The 24733-nt window shown below is 38.0% G+C and overlaps 1 protein-coding gene across 11 annotated transcripts in view; it reads left to right on the top strand.

Annotated features, from left to right (window-relative positions):
• Positions 1 to 1764: 1764 nt before the first annotated feature.
• Positions 1765 to 24733, top strand: part of epb41l3a (erythrocyte membrane protein band 4.1-like 3a) — a 60214-nt gene continuing 37245 nt past the window's right edge. For all 11 annotated transcript variants that reach the window (XM_027002346.2, XM_027002322.2, XM_035531078.1 and 8 more), the window contains exons 1-3: positions 1765 to 1877; positions 21924 to 22090; positions 22672 to 22863. In XM_027002346.2, the coding sequence (XP_026858147.1) occupies positions 21935 to 22090; positions 22672 to 22863 (348 nt within the window). In that variant the 5' untranslated portion in view covers positions 1765 to 1877; positions 21924 to 21934. The remainder of the gene's footprint in view (positions 1878 to 21923; positions 22091 to 22671; positions 22864 to 24733) is intronic.

Genomic DNA, 24733 nt, shown 5'->3' with positions numbered 1-24733 from the left:
TGAGTGCACAGAATGAGTGTCCACTAACAGTGTTGTAGAAATGAAAGCAATTTAAGCAAGCAAACATATCAGGCAGCCCCTGTCTGTAGTCAGTAATATTAGACAAATATCAGTCCACTGTCCTTTTGGTTCAGCTGCCAAATCAGGTCTGGCAATACCAGCAGAACCAACCTTGGTTCCCTGCATGTCATCCTGCATGTCCTTGTCCATATGTGTCTGGTAGCAATCTAGAACTATCTACCCAGTTTTCATCTGCCTGGTTCCACTACTTAAAGTTGGTCACCCAACCTGAAAGGATATATGCCTTGAGGAGATGATGGGTAATGTGGTCAGTAAAAGCTATGTGCTAAATAATAGGGAGTTCACTGTAGCAGTGATTTGGCAGTATTGTTGCATTTATTTTTTGGTTAAACTCACATGCGTGTGTATTGTTGGCGCTTAGAATTTTGGTGTGCAGTGTGATGGAGGAAATCACAAGCAGGCAGCTTTAGGGATGCACTGTATGCATTACTGACTACTTTTTCCTGTGTTGTATTTTAAATGTATATTAAGTGGGGTCAATGGTGTACTTGATTATAAATAAGGCATCACCTCATATCTGGTATAAGCATTAAATCACATGAAAACACTATAGCTATAGGGTATACAGCTACCATACTCCATTTGGACTGTTACACATCATTTTGGTGCAAATATTCTGTCTTGCTATTAGAGTATCTGTTCTGATGCATCTCATGTGCAGTGATGTCATACTAATGCACATTATAAGAGTCAACTGTGGCCAGATAGAACCAGTGAGGCCAGGTGGAGATAATCTGGGCATAGTTTTGTTTGTAGCAGACTTGGAATCATATCAATGGCTATGGTGGTTCAAAAGTTGAAAAATCAGATCCTTGTATGAAATAATCAACAAAATATCTTGGTAAAGTTCACATAAGACAACCTTAAATTATAAAATGATATAAAATGTTGCCTTGGCTGCATGTGCTTCACTGTGAAAAAAAGGCAAATAAATATGTCTGTAATTACATTGTTGTGATGAGATGGAAATAGTCCCTATCAAGGACTTACCCTGAAGGTCATAATGCAGACTGTACTGCATGCAGAGGATTCTGAAAATATCATAAGAGTATAGTGATATTTGTAGTAGCTTCTCCTTACATTTTGTATCAAGCATTTTATTAGTCAGACAAAATTGGGGATTTGTCTAATATATCTACTGTGCATGGGTAGTGTACTATGAATATGTCAAAAATATGCACAGTATCTCCACTAGGTAGCCCTTTAAATCAGCTTGAGTAGAGTTGTATCTCGAAATAATACATTGTTAATTTTCTGAAATTTCAACCTTAATGCACAAGAGATTGTTGTAGGCACAGGTCAGGCTATACAGTATAGTTATGGTTCAATGAACCCTACAATCTTTAAGCAGTACCATCAAACATAAACACTAGGTTATACTACTACTACTAATACTACTACTACTAGTAATACTACTACTAATACTACTACTACTACTAATAATAATAATAATAATAATAAAAATAATAACTATTGTTGTTATTATTATTATTATTATTATTATTATTATTATTATCTTAAACAGCTTTTTAAAAATAAAAAAAAATACTAAATATGCAATTTGATTTGTTTTGGATCGACATGCAGAGTCCCCGAGCAACATAACTTGGTAACGCGTTCAATAAGCCATCTCTATGTATCCCAGAATTCTGCGCTGTCTCAGTTGTATGTATGAGTGGCCAGTTAGCCGGGCTGCTGCAGGCAGGGGCGCACAAGGGGAGACTTTGCCGGAGTCAGCTGTCACAGCACCGGGAAACCGCAGCACATCACACCGTTTATAGGGCACAGGAGAGTCGGTAAATATCTGTCTTTCGCTTTATTTAATCTAATTTTCGATCGTATGTAAATATGTTATCGGTAGCAGAGAGATGTGTTTGGCGAGTGCAAAGTGCAATAGCATTATAGCTTACAGTAGATGACGGCATGCGTGTCCTTCTGAAAACTACAGCCAGGTATTTGATTATAATTGTTGTTTTGATACAACGATGTGCTAAATATGCTTCTCATATTATACGAATACATTATCTCATCGACAAAAACATTTATATTTGTGATGTATGCAATATCACAAATACATTTAGGGCGCTGTTATGGTTAAAATCACGCATCTTTATAGCAAATGACAGTGGTTCAAACATTAAGTAGGTTGCCACCTAGCCTATAATTTTTAATTTTCGGTTACGTTAGCTGGGTGTAAAAGCTAATGCGTCTAGAGTTGGTGACGTGTTATAGTTGTCTGGCCATCTCTGATAAGCAGACGGTTTCTATCGCTGGTGTGACAGTTTCTGACGGGTTCCTGAAGTTCACCGGCCTCGGATTTAGAGACGTGCTTCTGCAATGCGCTGGGTGTGGCTTGGGCGCACTGGAGTCAGATTGTTCGATGGATATGCCCTCAGTTAGCATACGCGTCTAATATGATTCTTCTGCCTGTGTCATGTTCATATGAGTAAAACGTGTTTTGGTCCAGTATAATACGTCATTACAGAGTACTGCAGTACCGCTGAGGAGGGACAGGTGCGGTTTTACGGGTTTAGGGCCTTGGCTGCTTGAATGCAGATGTAAGCGCTGCAACCAGTTTAGCAGGGTGTATGTGGTTAGAATTTCTCTGTCATCATGGCAGTACCTCTCTAAAATTACGTTTAATTTGCATGTTATTTGTATGAAAATTGCTTATCTATATGGATACAAAAGTCCATATAGCATATAGCAAAAATAGCATAATTGTGAACAGTGTATTTTAAAGTGACTAGTTTGGTTGCCTGTATAGTTATTATAGTTAGGTAATTGCAAAAAACATATATAAAAATATTCTGTCAACCTTATTCCAAAGTAGTGATAGTTGCCATTATAAGTGAGAATAATTCAAGCTGAATAGTTAAAATGAAGGAGTTTAGCAATTCAGCAATTGTTTGGCATGCTTGTATGTATTTCTATAATCTGTATTTACTTAAGATAATGATGGTATTCGATGCGTTAGAGGTTAAATAGCGCTACTCAGTGGGAGCGTGTTATTGTTTCGATTGAACAAATGAATAAAAAGACACGCGCTTTTTTGTCGTCCGTAAATCCGCTTTATTAGGCCATCACGGCCAACCTAGCACCACGTGGTGTCAGAATCCTGCAAGTAACGGGGAACTGAAGCCTGCACTGTGTTGAAACAAGCAGGGAGTTCATGTCAGATCAACAAAGATAGAAATTCATATTATGAAAAATTCACTTTTGAAGTGCTTGTACAAATACATTTGGTTATTTGGAGTGCCTACAACCCTACACACTGAAATAAAATATCCTAGTCAGTTTCTTGAGAGCTCTTTAGGTCAGCTGAATAAGCAGTTCAGATTTGGCTCAGCTCTGCTTTTTATGTCATTATTGGACTCATTAAAATTGTACCACCCCTTGTTTAAGTATGTCCACCCATAGCTTTACAACTACCTTTTCGAATGTATGCTGTTCTTTTATCGCAAGCAGCAGACTGACTAGCATTATGTCAAAGCTATGAGATAAGCATGAAACTGATCTGGTTGGCTGCCAGACCAGCAAAAAACTCTATATCAGCCCCCACCCTTAGAGGACAAAAGAGCTGAGCAGATAAAATTTATTTTTGATGGTAACATCCCAGCTACATTCGACAAAAGCATGTATGTATGTGCTGCCCATTTTGTGTCTGACTGTTTTTCAAATATGGGTCAGGATTGGCAATGGAATGTTTAATAAAAGAGGAATCAGTACAAACTGGCCATGGCGAAGCTTAATACTAGGGAAATGTAATTATTTAAAATATTGTTATATTGTGTGTTTCTTTGGCCCTTTAGCACTAGCTAAGGCTAGCAGTTGGAGTAATTTATTAGATGCAGTTTCTGAAAAGTTGTTCGTGTTACTTGGTGCAGGATCCACAATTAATGTAAGCACTATTAGTTTCCCCCCACCCTCTGTCCTACATATATCTTGTTTGCAGTGAAAGTTTCACAGTCAGGGGTTATATATATATCTGTAATTGGGCACAAAATTGCATTTTCACATCATAGCATCTTTTCCACAAGCTTCTGCAATGTCACAACATTTATTTCTGTCAGGAGTTGTATTCATTTTTCCTTAAGATCTAGTATTGGTGATGGAAGATTTGGACCACTGTGCAAAGTCTTCTCCAGCACATCCCAAAGATTCTCAGTGGCGTTCAGGTCTGGACTCTGTGGTGGCCAATCCATGTGTGAAAATGATGTCTCATGCTCCCTGAACCACTGTTTTACAATTTGAGCATGATGAATCCTGGCATTGTCATCTTGGAATATGCCCATGCCATCAGGGAAGAAAAAATCCATTGATGGAATAACCTGGTCATTCAGTATATTCAGGTATCATTCCTCATTCTTTGGGCACATAACGTTGCTGAACCTAGACCTGACCAACTGCAGCAACCCCCGATCATAGCACTGCCCCCACAGGCTTGTACGGTAGGCACTAGGCATGATGGGTGCATCACCTCAGCCGCCTCTCTTCTTACTCTGATGTGCCCATCACTCTGGAACGGTAAATCTGGACTCATCAGACCACATGACCTTCCATTGCTCCAAAGTCCAATGTTTATACTCCCTAGCAAATTGAAGCCATTGAAGCCTCACTGACGATTGGTTTTCTTAAGGCTACACATCTGTTTAATCCCAATCCCTTGAGTTCCCTTTGCATTGTGCGTGTGGAAATGCTCTTACTTTCACTACTAAACATATCCCTGAGTTCTGCTGTTGCTTTTCTACGATTTGATTTCACTACACGTTTAAGTGATTGCCGATCACGATCATTCAAGATTTTTTTCTGACCACATTCCTTCCTCAAAGATGATGTTTGCCCATTGTTCCCCACTTTTTAATAATGCATGGGCAGTTCTTAACCCGGTTTTAGTAGTTTCAGCAATCTCCTTAGATGTTTACTCTGTTTGATTAATGCAAATAATTTGACCCTTCTGAAACAGATTAACATCTTTTCCACGACCACAAGATGTGTCTTTCGACACAAATGAGAAGCTACTCACTGCATCAGTTAGGGTTAAATAACTTGTTGCCATCTGAAATATAATCACCCATGCAGTAATTATCCAATGGGAGGCTCTTACCTATTTGCTTAGTTAAAGGTGGTGACCTTTTTTTTTTTTTTGGCCAGGCAGTATTTACAAAGTTTAATTAGAGACTTCAGGAGTTATGAGCAATTTCCAACAGCTTTATCACTGCTTTGTATTGCCTGGTGGAACATTGTGGCTGTGGACAGTTGTGCAATATAATTATTAGAGATAGATTGGTTGTTAGATTGCAAGACAAGAAACTATCTGAGCAACTCTAATTGGACTCAGGGCTTGCCTTGGAGAAAGCTATTGTGCACATTCATCAAAAGCAACAATAGATGCTGAAATCCAACTTTAAAGGTGAAGAAGCTGTGGACGTTGGTGCTGTTTACATGTATCAGAGATGGCAAAGGCAGATCTAAACCACAGAATAAAGGGCACTTCAGAATACCTGGGAAGCAAATGGAACTAGCGGGAGCTACTGCATGTAAAAATTCAGGAAAGTGCCGACTCACAACAAATGACAATGTCCATCAGAAGTGTCATACTGTAACCAATGCAGAATGAATAGGCATTATGCTAAAATGTGCATATTGGAAGCTATCAGTGAAGTGTACATGAATAAGAAAGGAGAGGAAAGAGACATTGCAGTCCTTGGAACAGTAAACAGAGGTATTAGATGCTTCTTGGCTGACAAAATTAAAAGTGGATAAAAAAAAGTGGACAAGCAGTTGTGTCAAGTTTGAAGGAGGCCTGTGCTAGGTATGATCACTGAGATTAACATGGTAAACCTGAACTCTGAGGAAGGAGTTCCCTGAATTATTTGAGGGTCTTGGTAAACTAGAGGTAGAGTATAAATGTTCTGTAAAACCTGATGCCTCTCCTCTTTTATTTTCTGCTTCATGTTGTCCTTAATTTCAAAAGTGAAATAGGAACTGGAAAATATGGAGCAGCAAGGAGCTATCTCCAAAGTAGAACAACCAACACATTGGTGTGTAAGAATGGTTGTCCCAAAACTCAGCGGTATAATCTGCATATGAGTTGACAAAGTTGAACAGTGAGGTGAAAAGGGAGAGATACTCCTTACGTCTTTTGAACTCACACTGGGGCTACTGGGGAGAACTAGTCTTTTCTAAACTTAATGTGAATACCAGTTTCTGGGAGATCCCACAAGAATTTTGCCCTCCTCCTTTCATTACCCTTTTTGGAAAGTTCTGTTTTAATCATATGTGCTTTGGAATTTAATTGGCACCACAACATTTTCATAAAATGATGTCACAAATCCTGGAGGGGTAGAAGGGAGTTTTATGCTACATGAATGACATATGAGTCGTTGATGAGTCATTCAGACAAAATATGATCAGCACCTTTATGCCGTAGTTAGAAAGCTACAAAAGGCAAGGATAATGCTCAATGAGAAATGAGCATTATCCCTGTGCCACCTCATCGATGGGTCAGATGTCTATACAGATCCAGAGAAAGTAAGAGCAGTTACAAACATCAAAACAAAACAAATCAAATTTATTTATATAGCACTTTTTACAACAGATGTTGTCACAAAGCAGCTTTACAAATGTCCAAGCTCCCAGTGAGCAAGCCAAAAGCATCAATGGCAAGGAAAAACTCCCTAAAGCATGAAGAATAAACATTGAGAAGAACCAATATGGGGGCACATCCTCCTCTGGCTGACAAAGGTCACCACAATAATAGCAATTTTAAGAGAAGAATAAATAAATAATAATAAAAGGAAAAAAAATGCAATTAATGTCTTGTCCGGTTTTTTAGAAGTTCTAGTCTGGTCCCGATGTTGTGTACGTATCCGAAACCCATCCCGTGGGAGAACATCCATCAATGGCAATGGAAAAGACATTTGCTGGGGTGGAGGTGTGGTGGGCTACAGCAGGGGACATCAAGCCAAGGCATCTGAGACAGGTTGAGGCTAAGTAACATCATGACATCAGGGGTAGGTGTACAGAAAGAGACAGAAAGAGAGAGTAGATTATTAGGCATGTCCAGGTACAAGGGTGTGTAAATTAGGGAACTAGTCAACAAACTTGAGTAACAAAAGAGAGGTGCAGTGACAGCATCATAACATCTCAGTTTGTCTTAACTCTCAGTGCCCATGGACCCATAGATCAATACGTTTACCTAAGATGGGATGTAGTTCATAAAATGCCTGACTGTAGCCCTAAATATTAAGACTGTGTCTGAGTCTCAAACATTTGCAGGAAGGTTATTCCATAGTGTGGGAACTTTATAGGAAAAGGCTCTGCCCCCTGCAGTAGATTTTCTTATTCTTGGTACTAGTGAAGAGCTTTGTAGGTCATTAGAAGTATTTTATAATCAATGCGAAATTTTATTGGGCGCCAATGTAAAGTAGATAAGATAGGAGTGATGTGGTCAAATTTTCTAGTTCCAGTAGAACTCACTGCTGCATTTTGAACTAGCTGGGACTTGTTTAGGCACTTAATGGTACAGCCAAATATTAAGGCATTACAGTAGTCTAGTCTTGAAGTGATAAATGCATAGATTATCTTTTCTACATCACGTGAGGAGAATAAATTCCTAATCTTTGCAATGTTCCTGAGACAGAGTAAGGCAGTCCTAGAAATATTATTTACATGAGCTTCGGACAAGGGCCTGAAATCTATAATTACTCCCAAGATCTTTAACTGTTAGAGAAGATGTGATTGGGGACCATTGAGGTTCATTGAGTAATTAGAGAGCGAGTACCTAGCTGTCTCTGGGCCTAATAGAAGCACCTCTGTTTTGTCAAGATTAAGTGAGAGAAAGTTCCTCAACATTCAGGGTCTGATGTCCTTTATGCATACCTGAATAATACTAAGATGAGATATGTTCTCTGTTTTGGCTGAGACATATAGCTGAGTATCATCAGCGTAGCAGTGTAAACTAGCGCAGTGTTTACGTATAATGTCACCTAGAGGTAGCATATATAAAGAAAAAAGCAAAGGCCCTAGAAGAGATAGTTGTGGGACACCATAGCTAGATAAGATTTAAACCAGGAAAGGGCTTTTCCCCTAATCCCATCAATCGAGTTTATCTGGTAAAATGGTGTGATCTATAGTGTCAAATGCTGCACTCAGATCAAGCAATATAAGCAAAGAGACATAACCCTGGTCAGAAGCCAACAACATCTTAAAATAGTCTTTAACTACTTTAATCATTGCTGTTGCTGTACTATGATAAGGCCTAAACACTGACTGAGACACTTCATGTATCTGATTCTGATTCATGTTTGAGGTTTGCTGCTGAGCTACATTTTTTTCTAGGATCTTGGAAATAAATGGAAGATTTGAGATCAGCCTGTAGTTTGCCAGCTGACATGGGTCAAGGTTAGATTTTTTGATAAGTGGTCTGATTACTGCTAATTTGAATGGTTTACGTACATAGCCAATGTTCAAGAAGGTGTTTATTAACTTTAGTAAAGGTTCAGTTACTTCAGGTAGGATTTCCTTAAGAAAGTGTGTGGGCAGTGAATTTAGTAAGCAAGTGGAGGATTTTGAGCATGAGATCAGAGATGTAAGTTCTGGCTCTTGGATAAGTGTAAAGGATTCTAGAGTCCTTTTTGGCTTTGTTGTTCTGATCTTTAAGTGGCTGCTTGATGTCACATTAATACTTTGAAAGTTATCTCTAATGTGCTTAATTTTCTCATTGAAGACTTTCATGATTCATGAACTCATTACTATTGTGTGATGTAATCTGAGCATCGGTGTCAGTTTTATTTCTAGTTAGATGTGCAATTGTATTAAATAGAAATTTAGGATTAATTTGTTAGGGTTCTATATTTGAGAAGGCTCTCCTTCCATGCAAGCTGGAAGACTACAAGTTTAGTGTGACGCTATTTACGTTCTATCTTTTGAGCGTTTTGTTTTCAATTGCGAATGTGATGATTATACCAAGGTGCTAATTTTTTCTCCCTAATTTTTTTATTCTTAAGTGGAGCAGCATCATTGAGTGTTTTGCAGAATTCTGATTCTAAGCATTCAGTCATTTGATGAAGTTTCATGGGGTTTAAGGGTATCCTAGTCATAAATGATCATTCTGGGAGATTTGCAATCGCAATAACTCTAGACGCAGTGGCTGACGTGATCATGCATCTGGTGTGGTAGCGAGGCAAGGTTACTATATTGTGGCTCATATGTAGTTCAAATAAAATGAGGAAATGGTCTGAGATCAGATATGTGTGAACCAACAACATCTAATGTGGTTAGGAGATTCCTGGAAATTGCAAATTACCTTAGGAACTTTCTACCTCATCTTGCAGAGTAGACACAGCCTCTGAGAGACCTAATTCCAAAGTAACTCCAAAAGAATATCATGCAATGGTTGCATGTAGCACACCAAGGGATAGCCAAATGCAGTAATTGCACAAAACAATCTGACTGGTATCAAGTCTTAAACTTTAGTAAACTATAAAAGCTGGTGAAAAACTGTGATATTTGTGTAAGTGAGTATATAAATGGCGAGGAGAAACTGCTGCCTGTTGACTGTCCAGAAACAGAAAGGCTGTGGGCCAGTGCTGGGCCTGATTTATTTCAGTGGCAACACAGTATTTGCTGGTGATAGATTAGTACTTGGGGGAGGGAATATGTGTGTAGATCGCAGGCACTTTTGTGAAACTGAGTGGTGTGCAAAGGGGCAGAATAAACCCCTACACTCATGTAGCTACATGGAAAAACATATTTAGCAGATATATTTGCACCTAGATAAGATTGTTATATAATACACATTTCCTTTATAAGATTGCACCCATAGTTAAACAGAGGGGGGATGTAGGGTTAGAGGTTAAATAGCACCACCCAGAGGGGTGAAGGCATATGGTGTCAGAATCGTGCAAGTAAACAGGAACTAAAGCCTTATTTATTTTGAATAATATTCACAATGGTGCACTGAGGCACGACCTACTGTGTAACTCACAGGAAGACATTCATCACATTTTCAGAGGTAATCACTGATGTTAGATATCTACTTTTTGCTGTTGCTTTAGACTTAGTATTTCTGTATATTAAAACCAAATTTACCATTACTAATTATGTGAAAAAACATACAATCAAAAAGGGAAGAAAATCTGTACAAGATTTTACATGTGAATTCTCTCATCACATTTCCTTGGACACTCGCTGGGCTCTATTTTTGTAAACACCAAACAAGTGCAGACATAAGGCATGAGACTGTTGCAGGCACATGTGTGGCAGAAATAATGTTTGTTGTTTGCATGATTGGCAGAGGCACAAATCCAGTGCAGAGTGGCACAGTTACAAAAAGTAGCTGGGTTAGACTAAGTATATAATCAACAAGTGCAAGTATGCTTGCTGCCACATTATCCAATCAGATTCATTCTTCTCATTCCCCTTAAAAGCTGAGTATGAGCCAGCAACACAGTACAATGACAGTTTCATTGTGGCAGCAAGTATTCTGAACGAGCAGTGCAAAAACAATCAGGGAAGTTCAGAGGCCTCTTCTATATATGTGACACTCTAAGCAGACCTCCCTGGTCTGATGAGATTAAACTCAGAATGAACTGGGAAGCAGTGATTCAAATCATGATTTAAACCTCTACCTGTGGTATTTGAAGAACAACAATAATACATTAACAATTATCATCAATTCCAGAAATAATTATGATAATACATATTATAAAATTTATATTTACATAATTGTGATATGACTAATTATTTTAATTTTTAATTGTTTGTGCATAATGACAACTGTCTGATTCACATATAATAATCATTGCAATAGAATTATAGAATTGTTTTTCCTTATGGAAAAAAAGTAATCTACTGTGTTCAGTTAGTAAACTAAATTAATAATATGTTATTAAAATACTTGTCACCAGGTAATGAGTCAACAGTCCTGAAAACTGGGTTAGAACATCTCAGAGAACTATATTTGTAGGGTCATGTTAACTCTTAGAAAAAGATACATTCATACATTACTGCATGGCAGAGCCTTGACAACCAAAATTCTTGTTTATGTGACGGGATTATGTGAAAGTTGTTGAGTCTGTACATTTTGGGAATCAAACAGATATTTGACACTACAGAGAATACATGATCTGGAACATGGGGTTCTGCAGATGTTAATCCCACATTAAACTGCACAGAAAGAGAAATCATTTAGTTATGTGGTACCAAATTTGTAAACAAAAATTGCTTTTTGCCTTACATTGTGCTGTAGCAATGCAGGGAATAACTGCAGCGGGTTTTAAACCGAGGTAAATGATCATATGCAGCTTTTCTTTCTTAATGTAATAAGTGCAAAACACTCTAATTCAGATGACAGTTCTGTGGCATTATTACACAGCAGCCACACAATAAATGTGCCATGTTAACAGAGTAATTCAATCAGTTGCAACACCAGGATCCTATTTTCACTAAAGCAGAAGTTTCTGGAATCTCTCAGATGACCCACTCTGGTAAGGTCAAAAAGATTCATCATGCAGAGAAAGGAGATATCCAACTGTGTATTGTCAGAGGACTTGCTATTTCTGATGCTAATGTTCTTAGGGAGTGGCACCTCACAAATGAAACTTTTCACACAGCTGGTGGTTCAGTTTGCCCCAGATTTCTTTGCAGATTCAATTCATACTTACAGACTGATTTTTGTTGTAGCTGAAAGGTTTATGTAGGTAGACTGCTGTTAAAAGTCCTAGGTTTTTAAGCTGCTCAATCACTTTTTTAGAATTAATTAGAGATGTTTCACCTTTATCCACACTTTCTTGGTCTATTTAAGCAATTCGACACAGAAAATTAAAAATAAAAATAAAATGAACCCCAATTTACTAGATAAAATAGGGACATATTCTTACGATATGCCAATTGGAGCCTGAAGTAAAGGTCTTTTACAAATAATTTGAGATATTTTCAGCAGAATTGCCCCAAATTTATACTGTTGTATGAAATCCAACCAGACAAGGGAATTGTTTATTTTATTCTTTAACTGTATAAGATACACTGATGAATATGCATTAAGTAATGTCATATTTACCAAATTTTTACAAGAATGCACTTTCTTAAAAAGAATTTTAAAAATATTGCTGCTGAATTCACTAATATCTAAATGATGGACGTTTTCAGAAAGCTTCAGTAGAACCCGACAAGCTTATTAACTTCACAGCTTCAACTGCAAACTAAATCTGGCTCATTAGTTGGGTGGAAGTCTCAAGCATCAAGACCTTGATAAGTAAGGGAATGTTCTGACCAAACTCAGCATCTGATTGGTCATGTCAGCTGTGATAATTCTCCTTTATCGGTCTTTATTTATTCTTCCAATCCTCGTTAAACTGTGCTGATGCTCATGGGTTTTGGCATATACCTTCCAAAGGCATATACCTACCAAAATGAATGAAAGAATGGTAAAATTCATAATGATATGGTCTAATTGAAAATGGTCAGATTGATCAGATTGATACAATTAACAAGACTTTACACCCCTACTTCATTCATTTATTATGGTAAATGTACAATAATGTGAGCAGTCATGGGCCAATTTGAATTAATTTCTTATTATGAGGATAGTAATCTAGTTTTTGCTATCAAAATCAATGTGATATCAATTCATTATTTAATGGAAACAGTTGTGCAGAAGTGTGGAGGTGAATTTGAACTGTAAATCAAATTTCAGATTATCCTTGGCTGGATAATCTACTAAAGTGGATTTCTGTTTAGCACAGGGTCTTGTGATGTAGTTCTCGGTGCTCTTCTGTGTGTCTGGCTGCTTCTTGGGTGGGTGTAAATTGTGTGTACTTTAAGGTGGGCAGGCTGTTTCATTTCCCTGTCTCCACAGGAGCCTGAGTCAATTTCCACAGTGTTGTGTGCTGAGGAAACACATGGGGCAGAGTTAAAGAGGGACAGACTGATGGTGTAGTGAGTAATTGGTTGAAGCACTTGTGGTCTCAGCCAGGTCTGGGAGATCTCTCCAGATACTAGCCTGATGGAAAGAGAGGCACAGCAGAGTCATGGAATAGGGTGCCAGGTGGATGAAGAAGGAGAAAAGGAATAGTCTATTGGAATCAAAAGTTGCTTTATACAGTTTTAAAGATATTTTTTTCTTTTGAAACTCGTGTTTATTTTGCTCAAGCTCTACATGAGAGAAAACAAGTGATGAGACTGTAAAAAAAGAGAGTTACAGTATAGCTGGGTTACCATAAGTTAGGAGTCACCAATATGATGATAAATTGTCATAATATGCTGTCAGGTTGGCCAGTGCCGAAAATAACCAATGCCCACGTAAAATTTTAAAGCCACTTACTTACCAATACAAACAAATGACAAGCCACTTCCCTGACTCCCTAACTGTACAAACATATACAAAACCCACTCTCAACAAAAATGACAAACAACTCTACCACTTGTGTGTTACTCTATACAATAAACATACAAAAGGGATATGCACAAAGGTACAGTGGATAACAAAGGCTATTTGCACTATACCAAACTCAGCAAAGGTAAAACAGGATAAACCTGTCTCAAAATCCAACAAAACAAGCACATGCCAAATTCACAAACATGCAAGAACAACTCAACAGATGTCATGAAAGCTAATGAGCACCAGGCTGCCACACTATGCAATAGTAGATGCATTTGCGTTCCAGGGACATGATGTAAACGGTGCAGTGACAAACTTGGACTGCCCATGGACCGAACTCGGGGATCAGCTGCAAAACATGGGCAGGAGCAAATAGTCAGGAACTGCAGGAGCTGGAGAACCTAGAGAACACATTCACGGCTTTTTATAAAATCAGAAATATAGAATTGGAATCAGTCAGCCTACAGTCATGGCCAAAAGTTTGGAGACTGATACAAGTTTTGGTTTTCACAAAGTTTACTGCCTCAATTTTTTAGATCCTTTTTTCAGATGTTTATATGGTATAGTGAAGTACAATTATAAGCATTTCACAAGTTTTTAAACTTTTTATTGACAAATACATCCTGTTTAGGCAAAGACTTAATATTTACAGTGTTGACTCTTCTTTTTTAAGACTTCTGCAATTTGCATTGGCATGCTATGGATATCAGCTTCAGGGCAATAACTTGACTGATGGCAGCCCATTCTTTTTGAGGATTGACCACAGCTTCTCAATGGGATTGAGATCTGGGGAGTTTCCTGGCTATGGACCCAAAATTTCAATGTTTTGGTCACCGAACCATTTATTTCCACTTTTGCCTTGTGACTTGGTGCTCCGTCATGCCGGAAAAAGCATTGTTCATCACCAAATTGCTACTGGATCATTGGGAGAAGATGCTTTTGGAGGATGCTTTGATACCATTCCTTATTCATTGCAGTGTTTTGAGCAAATCCACTCTCTTGGAGGAGAAGCAACCCCACATATGAATGGTCTCAAGATGCCTCACTGTAGGCATGACATAGGACTCGTGGTAGTGCTCACCTTTTCTTCTCCAGACAATCATTTGTCCAGATGTCCCAGTCTGAAGGGGGCTTCAGCAGAGAAAATAACTTTATTCCATTTCTCTGCAGTCCAATCCCTATACTTCCTGTAAAATGTCAGTCTGTCCTTGATATTTTTCTTGGAGAGAAGTGGCTTCTTTGCTGCCCTTCTTGATACCAAGCCATCCTCCAAAAGCCTCCGCCTCACTGTGCATGCAGATGCACTCACACCTGCCTTCTGCCATTCCTGAGCAAGCTCTGAACTGGTGGTGACCCGATCCCGTAGCTGCATCCTCTTTAGGAGGCGGTCTTGGTGCTTTCTTGACTTTCTTGGGTGCCCTGAAGCCTTTTTCTCTGCAATTGAACCTCTCTCCTTGAAGATCTTGATGATTCGATAAATGGTTTAATTAAATCAGCTGCCTTGTCCTCATTAACACCTTCACAACACCTTCAGTGATCATTTTCATCACTGAAATGATGTTAGCAGGCCATTTTGTGGCAGGGCTGAAATGCAGTAGCTGGAATGCAGTAATATTTGTGATTAAGTTTATTTTCATGGCAAGGAATGACTTTGCAATTAATTGCAATTCATCTGATCACTCTTCACGATCTAGAGTTAATGCAAATTGCCACCATAAAAACTGAACCAGCAAACTTTGTGAACACCAATATTTGTGCTAAACTCAAAACTTTTGGCCATGACTATATGTAGCCTGATAAAAGATGGAAAAATGAAAAATGTTTACAGCAGAAACTGTTCTCAGACTATGCTAGTTGGGGTGGTGACATTAATTATCAAATCATTACTAGATATACTGAACAGCAGTTGTGAACAAGTTCATGCATGCCACCAGGGGTTTCTGAAATTAGTAATGCAATTAGGCTCAATAGCTGTCTGTTTAGGTTAATTTACACAATCAGACTTAGTCCATTGAATGCTGGTCAAATGAGTGCTGCACACAGTATGGAGTCAAGCAGCATAAACTATATTGCATTAGCTGGGAAGTCCACTTCATGAAGTATGTGGTGAAGAGGTCAGAGTAGCCATGTCCCTGAGAGCCACCTGCTCTCATTTGTGAGAGAGCTCCCATACACAGATGGGCCAAGCATAGCCAAACGAATGTGTAATGCACACCCACACCACCCTGCCCCTACCCAGTCGTTCTGGCTGAGCTTGGTAAGCCTGTATGTTGATGTCTTCTCTTATGATGCTTACAGTTCACCACAGCTGCGATCCTGCACCAGCTGTACATCAGTGGACCAGTTACTCATTCAGGACTAGTAGGATGCATGCTTAGAGTGAGAATTTCAGACATGCAGTTGGTTTTCTTCTGAGGCATCTACAGTGGTATTTGCACTGAAGTTGCATCCTTGCTACTTCTCCAGGCTTTAAAGCCAGAGTTCAAATAGCCCTCAAACTTGCAACTGCTTACACATATTTAGAATAGGACAGCTGAGACCTGATTTACTTATGCATATATAGCAGACTGTCCTGCTGAGCAATGCACATGTGACATGACTGACACAATGTATTCTAATCTGATTGGCATAGATGTTGCCAAAGTTTTTTTTTAAGATTTTAGATAGAGATTCAAGGAAACTATCAGCATATTTTCATACTGGTAGCAATAGGCATACTCAGTACTTTATTATGCTCTACTGTTTAAAGCCAGGCTGTATATAATTTGCTCATGTGAAACAAATGGTAATACAAATTTAGGTTGTAAACTGTCTGGCCTGTTGCAATATTTCTGTGGATTCCCTGCAGAGCTGTTGTCCTAGGTTTAAAGTGTCTGGAGGCCTTTTACTGAATGCTCCTACCAGACAAAATTTGGCTTCTGTGCTGAAAATGTTTCAAATCTTAATTTCCATAAGGTGTGTGGGCATTGCTTAGATTGATCAGGCATTTTTATATTTAGATTTTTTATTTATATTCATTAAAATTAACACATTACATGTTGCATTTGGTAGGTTTTAGGTGAGACACATATAGTGTGAGACATTTATATAGTGTGGATCTTTGGTGAACAACCCTGTGAACTTAAATGTAATAATAAGGTGTTGTTTTAACCAATTCAGTTAGATTTATGTTCTGACATTGTTACTACATTTGTGTGAATTGTGCCTTATGCACTTTCTGTATTTAGGTCCTTTTGGGACTTGCATGGTTCGCTTCATTCCAGCTGTGTCTGAAGAGGTAACAGGTTATTCCAAGTGAAAAACACACAGATGTAAGAGGAGAATACATTAAATGTGTTTGGAGAGTCTTTTTGACATCTGATAATTTAAACTTTTTCAAATTTGCTATTTAAGATGAAGCTATATTTTGAATAAAATGCATGATGTGCTTCAGGTTCTATACTTGCTTAAGTTCCTCCAGAAAAGGATATGTTCCCATTCAGCAGGACCAAGCCTTCACTGTGGTATCATTTGTTATTTGTGACACTGTATGTTACTGGAAGATCAGTATTTGTAATAGTGCTTTGGGGCTCAAGAAAGTAGATCTCTGCTTTTTATCCTGTGTTTGGAGGCCTGAGTAAAACATCCTAAATGGGATGATGGAGTAGCTTGTTTTACTAATTTGAAGGTATTTTGAACAAGCTCACCAACTCTTCTACAACCCTTCTGCTTTAGCAGTGCATTATGGTGTTGAACACTGTGGCTACTCCATATCCAACCCGGCCTCTGATACCACTTGTTTTAAGAGTCACAGTTTCACTGATTCTCCCCCAGGGGCTCCCAGAGACAATCCCTCCTGTGTGCTCAGACGTCCAGGAATAGCACAAGTTATTTTTTTATCTTGCGCTTAAGAAATAAAGGAGTGATTCAGATTCAGGATGAGGAACCACAAGTGTTGCTTTCCTGTTTTCTCTGTTTGATGCAGAGTCAAAATGTGATGAAGAGAGTGGCTTCAGCAGGCCAGGGCTTTCTTCTTTCTTCTCCACCACCTCTTTCCCTCTATATCTCCCCCCCTCGTCCTCTCTTCCCCTATACCTTTCCCTCTTTTTCTCTTTTGATTTCCTTTCCCCAACAAGCTTATTTTTATTTTGCTGTCTGTGTTTGTACCTGGGTCATTATCATTGTTCTTGTGCTAAAGTCCCATTCAATGGCCTCTGTATTATATGGAACTTGCAAATAAGTATTATATTACCATGAAGCACTGTTTTATAAGCTGTATTTATTACCATGAACTTTGTGTCTTTTCTAAGCTGTATTTAAAGTGAAGTTTAATTATTATATTTATAGTGAAGTAAAAATATTATTTCTGAGAGCTGTTTTTTTTCCAAGCAAGGAAACCCAGGGGATGTAAACCTTTGATCTGATCAGAAATAATGTATTCCAAAGAGCAATTTTGAAAGAAAATATAAAAATTGGATGATAACTAGATGTTATTGAAAAGTATGGTTCTTTATGAGCCAAATATAGAATTTTAAATGAGGACATGCATTATCTGCTCCTTATTAAGACATTTCTTGGGAAAATATTTTGTGTGAAGTCTCTGTTTGAACACTTTAACTGCTTCACTGCCCATTCCAGATTTTACAGGCCACCAAAGGGGTTCTAAAAGGGGCAGATGCAATTTGGTTGATGGATATTGATGTTCACATTGTTCACATATGGTTCCCATGGAAATCAGGTCCATTAAAACTGTCCCTGGTCACCTCTGTAGTAGTGGGGACATAAGGAGCAGCTTATTGCAGTGCTTCTGATAATGTTACACCATGGTCCAGGGTAAGCATGACCTACTTTAGATTAGAGAGAGAGATTGTCAGAAACAGAAAACAGACTGAGACTCAATAAGAGTGTGAGGGGATGTGCTCTGCAGTCCCCATTTGTTCATGTTTGTCATCCCTGTGAAAAGCATGCACACAACTAAGCAGAATAATATAGTTTCCTAGCTAACAGGTTTTGCCTGGGAATTTGTGGAAGGGCTTACCAAGGGGACAGTCAGCTAAACACACATTGTTCAAAACAGCAATTTTTCATAGACTAATTAATTGTGTGAGACTACACTTAAAACCAAACCCAGACAGAGCTTTAGCAGCCCCACGGAACTGAACAGCAGTGTTAGAGTTTACTAACAGAGGACATCGATAACTTATCCTATATTTTTCATTGTTAGTGGTAAAAGTATATATGATATGCCTTAGTGATGGTATTATTCAGAACCTTTTAATGCAGCAGTACTAAAATTTGGCCTTCCATTTGCTGTCGTTCCTGACAGGAGTGTTTGTGTATTCAGTACTGTGTCTACTTCATGGCCAGCAAGCATCTGTAGTTGCCAATAGCTGCTGCCGGAATGTTTATTGATGTGTGTCCGCTTAGCAATCACAAGCACCCAGCCTGAACATCCTCTGACTGTTCCAACATCAAGGTGCTTGCACAGTCTGACAAACTGTGGGGTTTTCTGCCATGCACATTGCTGATTGCACCAGAACTATAATTAGATTTGTGATTGTTTTTACCAAAAGCTGTTGGGAGCAGAGTATGCATTATGTTTTATTTGGTATTGAAACCTTGTATAAGAAAAGTTAGATGTATTGTTTGAGTGTTTTGGAGAATGAAAACTGTTGCTCAGTCTATGTTATGAAAACACATTTCAAGGTGTTTTCATGGATGTGTTGTGATATGCTGTAAACAACATAATTAACATGTTTCTCAGATACTTCATAAAACTTCATTTCATTCTTTGTTGTTAGAGTCTTGCTTCTGAATTATGTGTAATCACATAGACTTGTAATGTCGGCTAAATTTGAATCTGGATGCGTTCTATTATTCACTAATGTATGTCCAACGGCATATAACATATCAGCTCAGTGGTTAAGGTACTTGCCTTGAAATTGGAAGGTTGCTCATTCAAGCCCCACCACTGCAAATTTGCCACTGTTGGGCCCCTGAGCAAGGCCCTTAACCCTCAAATTGTACTCAATCATAATTGTAGGTTGCTTTGGATAAAAGCATCAGCTAAATGTAGTATAACTTTATATGTATATATATATATATATATATATATATATATATATAGAGAGAGAGAGAGAGAGAGAGAGAGAGAGAGAGAGAGAGAGAGAGAGAGAGAGAGTTCTGGTGCAGTACATCAAATACAAACATCTTACTTATGAAATTAAGAGGAAAAAGCCATCATGATCACTCCTCACTGTCAGCTTTACGTCAGTGGTTCAGCCAGTCAGGTATCAAAGAACTGCAAGGGGCAATTCTATAAAATGATTCCCCTTCTTCTGTTTGACTTGAAATATTATTTACAGTGTGACACAATAAAGCCTTGACAGTTTAGAGCAATAACCTGCCTAGAGAGCAAGCCTAATGCAAGTAAGTTCAAATACCTGCCATAATTTGCTGCAAAATGTTTAATATTCTTGAAAACATGATTAGTCCATTAAATATTCTTTGTGAATGTAAACTTCATGGACAAGAGAACTGCTTTAAAAATGTTCTTAACTGACATTTGGATTTCAGTGAAATTTCAGTGGTTTGCTTATTATTGTGAAATTGGTTTATATTAAAAGCTTATTTAGCTTACCTTAGGTTCAAGACTTAAAACAGTACTTCCAACTTACCTTCATTGTACTTTCTCATCTACTTAATATTTTAATATGCTCTGTTAAATGTAAATCCCCCATGCAATTGTAGTTGTTCATTGTTTGGACAATTTAGCTATCAATAATAAAATGTTAAAATTGTAAAAGGAAATTCTGTAATTTGTAGTAGAACCTGCATCAAGTAAATGACCAGCAAAATACAAAAATATACAAAATAACAAAATATTATTATTTTGTTATAGTGTTTTGACAATTTTACATTATCATGTAGATCAGTTTGTAGATCAGTATGTGTGCATAAGAGTAGTATGTACAAGCAGTTTGCGAATCATTCTAATCCTGATTTCTATGCTGGGTAAAGAGGGCTCCAAGAAACTGTAGGGGCTAATGTAACAATGGTGATTTGTATCTACAATGCATTATCCTTCAAATTATTCCTTTCAGTCCACCTCTTTGTATGGTGCATGTGTCTCAGGGGCATACTGTAGTTCCTGCATCCTCACACCTAAAGCCAACTATATGCTTCCATCCTTAAACTAGAGTTTGGAGAGAGATAAGACACACCCATCACTTTCCTAAATGGTTCTCATGCTCCTACTATTCCACACCATCCCTTTGGCCACTGAGGCCAAGGGTGAAGACGCTGAGCCTCAGTGTATACGTACCAATATGTTACCTTTACAAAGAGCTCTTAATCCTCCTGCATAAATAAATGCTAAATGTGAATATGCATATTAATTAAAATTGGGTAACAAAGTAATATGCATTATGATGACTGTTAAATTGAACTGCAAAGTTACTGAATAAATAGGCAATGCTGGCATATTACTTAGGTTATTTGAAGTACAGAATTGATCTTTGATTTCAGAATAAATGCCTCTTCTCACTAGTGGTGAATGTTTGTTTTTTCTTTGGCCTTTGAACTATTTCTCAGCCAAAAGCTTTAATACATTATGTACTGCCTCTTAGTAGGACTGCAATATTTTTGTTTGTGAACCATTGTTCCAGTATTTGTCTTTGCAATAGTTTTATATATATAACAAATACGGGTTTTATGTTCTTTGACTGTTCAGTCATTCCAGAAGTGTTTTCTGTGATTATTTAATCAATGACAACATTAACATGACCCAACAAATGTTAATTTTTATGATAAAAATAAATCTGTAACCATGTAAAATGAAGGATTCACCAGTGTTTTAACATATTGCAATATATAATATATGTCTATATATCTAGCAATACCCCCTGTTTCCATTGCTAGTAATTAGCTTCACTTTTGAAAAGCATCCAATAGTCTCAAAATGTTCTGTTCTTGGTCAAGTCTTTAAAACTGGATCAGTTTCTTCATATTTAGTCATATACAGTTGAAATTGATCAGCTTTGAGACTGTAGGCTATAAGACCTTCAGCAATAACTTTGACTTTGGTGGTAATCTTGCCAGTCTGTCTGTCTCTGTGTCTGTGTGGTATGGATGAAAGGCATGCTAGCAGTGTCTTTTAGTCACATGAGAATTTTTCGTTATGTGTATCTTTCATAAATTCAGGACATTCAGATTTAGGATGAAAGCTGTGTTGAAAGAATTATTTTGTTTTCAAAACTGTGCCATTGCAAACAAATCTTATTATCTCTGCTGAATTATTGTTAAAGAAACTATACTGTACTGGCTGAAACACAGACATTGTTGAAAATGTAATGTCCTTTTATGTGGAAGTGTTAGCCTATTTATCATTCTGTTGTTAGTATATATTTTTGATGCCTATATAACATGACTGCCTAAATGCAGTGGTAACTTACACTTTCATTGGTCTTTTTTGTTTCAGTGTTTATTGCCATGACGATAGAACCAAGTTCGGAGTTAGAAGCCAAGCCGGAGCAGCAGGGGACCGGTGCGGCTGCGCCCCACACAGCCCCGCCCCACACAGCCCTACCCCTTGATGATCAGCTTCCTCCTGCAGCTGCCCACAGCACGCCGGTTAGAAAAGAACAGGTAGAACCTATCTCTAAGTCCAAGGCCATAATTTCAGTGTTCTACAGGACCACTTATAAATATATAAGGATGTTTTATATTCTAGCTTTCACACAGACTACTTCCTCAATGAACAGTTCTTTTCGATTCTTCTAAAAGGTTTTAAACCATTCAGAACCCTTCATTTGTGGTGTACATATTATGTGTTAGATTTAAGGAACTCAACGTGTACATTACAAAATCAACTTCATCATTTCATGTCTGCAATTGAGGCCTACAAGTACATTTCACACATTTAAGAAATCTATTCTTGGATTATTAGTAAGTAGTGCTCATCCAGACTAAATTCTAGAAATATACATCTTTTCTAAAACCATTCACATGGTGAAATAATGCTATATATAATGTTTAAACAAATTTACAAAATAGACATCTAACTGTAATCAGCTAGAACCAGACACATGCACACAGACACAGAGTTAATATGTAGGGCATTGTTTCAAATCCATTTCTAGCACCAGGTTGCAGTCTCACCACTGTAATCAGTGTCTGTGACATTTGAAAGATTGGACCAATTTCTTTTTCTGCTCCCTCTTGATTAGAACGGGGCCAGAGAGGCAGGAGGTGTCCCACAGGGGAACACTGATCAGCAGGTGGCCGAAGACGACCTTGCCTCACACAGGTCATCCACCAGTAAGCTCTCCAGGTCCCCAGCCAAGGTGGCCAAGAAGATCAAAAATATGCAGTGCAAAGTCACGCTCCTGGGTGGCACAGAGTACACCTGTGTGGTGGAGGTGAGTGGAGGATTCTGTTTGTCATCATTTGTTGATTGCTTACCATTTTCATCCTAATGTTTAGAGTGCTGTGTACTGTCATAAGGATGATGAGGAGCTTTGTGATTGTTAAAGTTTTGCTTTTTCCTGTCAATAGAGGCGCGTTAATTAAATGTCAATTAAAAAGCTGTTCACAGTATCCTTGTAACTTGGCTGTAATGTAGAATCTTGTGAAGCCTCTGTAAAGTGGATCTACCTTTTATTTTAAGTCAGTACTGGTCTACAAGGCCTGTGACTCCTCTTATGCATGTCTAAACACATTACAAAAATAAGCCCAACCAACGGTTATTAAAGCTAATGTAAGCAATTTTTTTTTAATAATACACTTAAAGTGTCTTTACACCCTGATAGCTAACATTATAATAGAGAAAAAGTCTCTGTGACCTGTCCAGTGCTGTGTAACCAGTAAATTTCAAGGCAGGAAACGTGTGCAAATTTATAGCAAATTTATAGTGGGTTGTGGAACAATGGCCTTGATAATCAGTGTGCCAGGAAATGTGATTACTAACAGTTATAGAACTCTCATCCTTTATGATGTAGCTTGTCAACAGTAGACTACATGCCATGAGCCTTTACTAGCTCCAGCCTTACCTGATATATATAAGCAGGGGTAGGGAAGATATTAAAGTTGCAGTGCTCCGAACTCCAGCTGCATAACTTTTACAGAGCTGTGAGAAATAATTCAAAACATAGATGTGATATTTTCATGAGGTGCTTTTATGCTTAACACAGCTGTTTAAAGTTATGAGTCAGATGATATGATTTGCTGAGAAGATACTAATTAATCTCCTCAGCCTTGCATTTATATCCCACTTCACCCAATCTTGCACCTGTGCTTATACGAACAGAAATTTTGCTTTCGTCATGTATGTACTCATGTGTAACATCAGTTGCATAGGTTATTGTGATTATGAAGATGGTGGCACATGTCGTTAACAGTTCTATTCATGATTATGCTAAAGAATACCACTACTACCACCACATATAGCTTTTCTGACTGTTCAGGACAGGACGTAGCAGCTCCTGCAAGGTTTTCTGGCCTCTCACCTGTTTTTATAAGATTGACCCTATGCACCATATTGCATATATCTGTCAAGATGCTTACACTTACTGCCTTTTAGCTAACTAAGAGCTAACTACATGATTTACACCAGTAACTAGAAACAAGTCTACTCAGTTGAGTTTCAGTCTTCGCCACATGATATGATCAGATTAGTATTTACATCTGGTGAAATGATTAAGCATCAAAGACTGAATTGTCTGAATATTTGTGTTTGTGTGTGGGGTGGATATGTACTCTATAGATGAATGCCTGCTGCTACAGTAATAAGAACAACTACTAATGGATAGAGACAAAAAGAAATTTGCGGTTTTGTCCCTCATTGTCCTTTTTGTCACAGAGCAAGCACATTAGCACTGCTTTGAGCTAAAGGTCATTTTCACTGATTCTTAGTTAAATAACAGGACAGCTGCTGCAAATATATTGATTAATGAGTAATGGGTGAGACACATATAGGTGTTTAAAGTACAAAATACCATCTATTTCGGTAATTCCAGTTCAGAGCTTCTGGCTTCATTAGGTCAGAACATTATTTTAAGTGCTCTGTTGATGTAGAAGCAGAATACAAATGCTTCCACCTTCTGTCTGTCCATTTTCCTTGCTGTCTTTCACTACTTACATTCCAAAGTTCATCTTGCAATATGCACTGTTCTGAGCCGATAGCCTTATATAATGAGGTCTTGCACCAGAGGTCTGCAGAACGCTTCTGCAGCATTCTGATCTCCAGCTCTTTGGAGAAATGAGAGTTGTCAAAACAGTTATTACAGTTGT

The sequence above is a fragment of the Electrophorus electricus genome, chromosome 10, assembly GCF_013358815.1.
Source record: "Electrophorus electricus isolate fEleEle1 chromosome 10, fEleEle1.pri, whole genome shotgun sequence".
Taxonomy (NCBI): domain Eukaryota; kingdom Metazoa; phylum Chordata; class Actinopteri; order Gymnotiformes; family Gymnotidae; genus Electrophorus; species Electrophorus electricus.
This window is presented reverse-complemented; position numbering and strand designations above follow the sequence as displayed.